The sequence below is a fragment of the Apium graveolens genome, chromosome 2, assembly GCF_009905375.1.
Source record: "Apium graveolens cultivar Ventura chromosome 2, ASM990537v1, whole genome shotgun sequence".
Classification (NCBI taxonomy): domain Eukaryota; kingdom Viridiplantae; phylum Streptophyta; class Magnoliopsida; order Apiales; family Apiaceae; genus Apium; species Apium graveolens.
This window is the reverse complement of record NC_133648.1, coordinates 115,190,381-115,195,503: the sequence shown is the minus strand read 5'-3', so window position 1 is coordinate 115,195,503 and position 5,123 is coordinate 115,190,381. Positions and strand designations below refer to the sequence as shown.

At 39.3% G+C, this 5,123-nt stretch overlaps 1 protein-coding gene across 1 annotated transcript; it reads right to left on the bottom strand.

The window, feature by feature from the left end:
* Positions 1 to 201: 201 nt before the first annotated feature.
* Positions 202 to 3,222, bottom strand: LOC141707768 (squamosa promoter-binding-like protein 9). The gene is made up of 2 exons (XM_074511116.1): positions 2,485 to 3,222; positions 202 to 917 (listed from the first exon to the last, which is right to left on the bottom strand). The coding sequence occupies exons 1-2, from the start codon at positions 2,859 to 2,861 to the stop codon at positions 824 to 826; spliced, it is 471 nt and encodes a 156-aa protein (XP_074367217.1). The 5' UTR covers positions 2,862 to 3,222; the 3' UTR covers positions 202 to 823.
* Between the last annotated feature and the right edge of the window lie 1,901 nt (positions 3,223 to 5,123).

The window sequence follows — 5,123 nt, the reverse complement described above, 5'->3', positions numbered from 1 at the left end:
TTGTACCTATCTCCTTGCAATTACATATGTTCTTTTACCAGAATGATTACAGGCTCTCAATTTCAACTTGAAAGAAAAAAACTAAACTACCCTGACAGGTGATCACAACATATAACAGCCACCCAATAATTTTAAACAAGGTAAAAATCCATGTTAATCAGTTTTAGTTCGAAAAGGTAAAACGATAGATAGGTAGGAAGCTACATTGTTAACAAATCCAATAAAAGTAGCTTGCAGTGTTAAGTTACTAGTACATATATAAAGCAAGCACGGGGCAACATACTAAAACATCAGGCATCCCAAGACTCAGACTGACCAATGCATATTGTGAGGAGAATAGTAGCAAGTTGTGGATTGCTCAAGACTTGTGGATGGTCTTCCGTGCTGTTGGTTTAGTTGCAGCTCCCCAGCGTAGACCCTGTTCCCATGCTGTGTAATTTGACCCAGGCTAGAATCAGAATGCATATTAAGTGAGCTGGTTCCAGTTTCATTGCCCTTGTAACCCCAAGAGCTGTTAGGATAATGACATATGTTGGCCCCATGCACTGCTGTTGGTTGAACCATGTGCGAGGTATCAGTATCTAGTTCATAATTTGATCCAAGATTTAAAGACTGGCCTTTTGAATTGCAGGGCTGACTTGACAGAAGAGAGAGAGCACAGCTGGAGTCGGACGCTCCAGCGAAAAATTTTCCAGAAGAAATATCAGTACCGGGAGATGGGTGGTTATTTGTTAGACCTTGAATATCAAGCTGAGGGCTTTCTGAGTTATTCTGCCATGGTAGAAACCTTCCAAGCTCATGGGGTTGATTCCTAGCAACCTGTTCAAATGGTCTTGTAGGTGTCCACTGATCTCTCCAGCTTGCCCTTGGATAAGTTGTGAAGTCCATCACAAAGCTTCCAGTTCCGCTGCTCTATTCTGACATCATGAGCATAATATATTTGAGTTTATATTATCAAAAAAATCAACAAAGAAGGGAAGAACTACACATCAGTAAAGCTAAATACGCAACAAAACATTTTTGAAAAACATTGACGTGATATTTTAACCATATAGGGTTAATGAGAGGCTTCCGTAGCGCATGGACAACAATGATCCAGGAGGAGGCTTCCTGCGACGCTCATTATGGCCAGCTAGGCGCCTACGGCAACTTCGTTTTTCTTGGTCAAATTCAGGCAGATGATGAAACATGGAAACACATTATTCACGAAATTGTAAACTCCGCATAATGGACAGCAATACACTAGGTCATTATCATGTAGTTTTAAGAGGCATCACAAAAAATATAGTCAAGCTTATTCTTTATGGTATGAAAGGCATATTGATAAAGATAGAGAGGCTTGTTACTTGTCAGGGATATGAGATTGCTGAATTACCAAGGCAGCTTATGGAACATATGTCCAAAGGAAGCAAAAAGTATAAACCTATATATATATATATATATATCATACAGCTTATATGGAATCCTGATAAAAATATGCAAAGCATAGCCTACAGTTCAAATGTAGATACAACTATTTAGACCAAAATTGAAATTAAACTTTCAAAGGGCAGGGGACCAATCTCTGTAAATAAGAACGGATATTGGGATTCAGATATCTAGATCACACGTGCACAGGAGCATGGAAAATGAATCTAGTCAGAGGGTATTTCTTCCATCTTAGCCACCATGATGCACTTCCAAGTCCTAGTTGTGAAATCATCTCATATGCTGATGAGTCCTAGTTGTATAATAATTCGATGCACTGACGGGGATGTCTAGCTCTTTCGAGTCTAATTGTACATGAATTCACTTGGTAAAAAATATTCATGAAGACTCCATTATGAGCCTTCACTCTCAGACTTCTAGATGGTCATTACTCCATTATAAAGCATTCAGTGTAACATTGATATATTTGGTGGTGTATTGATTTCAAGCATCCCCATCCTGTAAACCCGTATGTATGACCCTCTTTCAAAATAGTTCTTGCTAATTGCACTAATGAATCTCTACCTTTACTAACAATAATTTTGTCCTTTGGTTCCTGTAATTGTAGTAGTTACTATTTCTCTATATGTTCTCTCTCTTGAAAATTACAAATTAAAAGAATGTATTTTGCAGCAAAATAAACACAAAGTCTAGAGATAATCACATGCATGCCAACTTAAACAACATAGAAACAAAGTAAGTAACAACATATGTAACAGTAATCCAGTACCAGTTTCCATAAATCTCAAAATGAAGTGTACACAAAAGCATGAACAGCAGCAAATACATACAGTAACTCTATTACAACAAGTATCAAGGATAAACACAAAGGCAATCAAATGCAACAATAAGAGCTACAAATGGGCCAACTAATATAAGGAACAAGAACCCAACAATATACACGATTAAAGAAACAGAACTGAAAACATGTAGGTGCAGAGGACATATACAAAATTAGACATATAAAAAGTAAAAACCATTACTTCAAAGTAGTCTAAAAGGGCAAGACAAACTGACCTGCTACACTGCTGGAAAAATCTTTGCTCAATACCTGAAACAACAACCTTAGCTGACTCTGAGTGTATAACACAAACTTTATGCCTGGCATAATACCCTTTAGCATCACTCATATCTACCTTACACCCTTCAACTTGACACCTCGGGGGCTGCTGCCCCACTTGACCACCACCACCAAACCTACCTTTCTTGGCTGGAGAAGCTGGTTTTACATCTCCACCACCACCACCACCACTACCACTCCCACCAGATTTGTTGGTGTTATTCCCAACACTACTACCACTACCTACACCCACATCCTCAAAGTAAATTTTCTGACCAAATTTTAAGCCATTAAGAGAATCAGGGGAAGTAGAAGAAGAGGAGTAAGAACCCATCTCAAATCAAGATAGTGGTAGCAGATTGTATATCTAATGTTCATTCATTTCAAGAAATGAACTCACTCTCCGTACCTTTTAGGTCATGTCATAATAATAGAGATAGCAAAATAGTATTAGTACAAGCTAGTATCCCACTTCATTTCTAACACATTTAACCGACACCAACTTTAAGGCATACACATTTTTACATCAAACAAAAACCCTGATAGAAATACATACTCGTATTAATTATGTATGCATCATAGTATTTTATTAAGTAAGTACTACAGTTCCCATTTTATATGTCAGAGTTAAGTTGTCTGGGGTGAAGAGAGCAAACAGTAAAAGCAGAGAAGTGACAGTGGGCCATGTTTAAAGCTAGCTATTACAACATAAACAGTAACACTAACATAGGCATACAGGCCTAATAAATAATTGAAATAAGTAAGAGTACTTTGTGTGGGGGCTCATGTAAGTTAAGTTAGAGCACCTCCAACGGAGGCCATTTGCTGCCTCGATACTTTCAAAATGGAAATGGCCACTTGCTTTTTCATCTCTCATGCATTGGAGTAATTTACAAAATAGAGGGTGTGGCCTCTGTACCGAGCATGTCAGGTTTCTGTCATTTAATTATTTTATTTATATATATATTAAAAAGTTGACAAGACCCGTGCCTCATCCCTGCAATGCCTCCAGCACTGCCTCGGTAAGTCCCAATGCTCTACGATATGCTGTCTCTGCACTAATATCCTGTTGTCTCAGATCCATAAGCTGCTGAGAACTAACTTGGTAAATCTGACGTAACCTCTCCCTCAGTATGTAATCTGATCGTAATGCTCGGACGGGACCATCTGCCTGCGTCACAAACAATCCAAGGATCTCTCTGCACTGGTTCTGCCATCGAACCTTCTCCTCTCTCTCCGCCTGAAAACGCTGATAAGTAACTGTATGATGCTCACGAAGATCCGTGCTAGAACCTCGAGAAGGTAACGGCCCATCGACTACTACCTCATCCATGAACTCCTGCTGTGGAAACTGATATACCCCGAGAACAGGGGAATAAATAGCTAAAGGGGCAGGAAATAAGACTGGTTGCTCCATAGGTGCATACACTGGTGGCTCTGCCTCTGGCTCCATCTGTGGAATATCTGGAATCTCAGGTTGCGGTACTGGAATCTACGGCTCTAAGTCCTCCCACTGTCGAAGATCAATCATATCAGGAACATCAAACATCGGAAACTCCAAAGGTGGAAAGTCAGGCATCTCTGGCTCAAAATAAGGGAAATAATCAACAAAGTCTGGTACCTCTAGTGGAGGTGGTATCTCTGGTGCTGGTAATGGTGGAGGTGGTGGCAATGGAGGAAAAATATGCACTGATGCTGGGGCTAGTACCGGTGCTGCTATTGGGTCTAACTCAGTCCGCTCTGACGAAGAAGCCATCTAATAATATACCAAAGAAAAGGAAAGGTCACTAAACCATTCTAAGATTTATATTTCCCTATTCTAATCTGACCTAAATCCTAACACTATTCTTCCTAATCTGACTATCCCTATCTTATGTGATCTCCCTATCCTATCTTAATCCTAATGTTCTTGTTTTCAGGGACCAAACCTACAGCTCTGATGCCAAACTGTAACGCCCTTCAGACCGGGGGTATAAGTCTGGGGGTTACGAGCTAATCACCAAACCTCTACAAGCTTATTAATAAATAATAAAGAAATGAAACTAAACCCCTTAACAACTACCATAACCTTTTTAGGTTGAAGTATGAAAACAAGAACCACTAACTATTTTTATTACAAACCAACATTTAAAATCTCACAAACTTTCTTTATTACAAACCATTGTCTAATTCATTTTAAACTAAGTTCAGCTTTTATTAAAACACACATACTATCTATCAACACTCCACCTGCTCGGGCAACTCAAAGCTTTCATCCTGGATTGGGATCAACACCTTGGGTATAAGAGGATCCCGAGGCTTGACCCGCTTCTTTACCACTCGTGTCCTGACGGGTTTCATATTCCTTCTTAAGTGAAATAATAAGGTGAATAACAACAAAAAGGGGTGAGCCAAAATTGCTCAACAAATCTACAAAATATACACAATGTTAAAGCAATATAACTGAATCCGTATCCCAGGTATATCTGCAAAGATATAACCTCATAAGAACCAAAAGAAGGCCATTATTGGCGAATACAAACGAACTACACTGGACTCAAGTTCGCAGCTATACCCTGCTGATCAGCCAGGATACAGTGCAGATCTATATCTCACT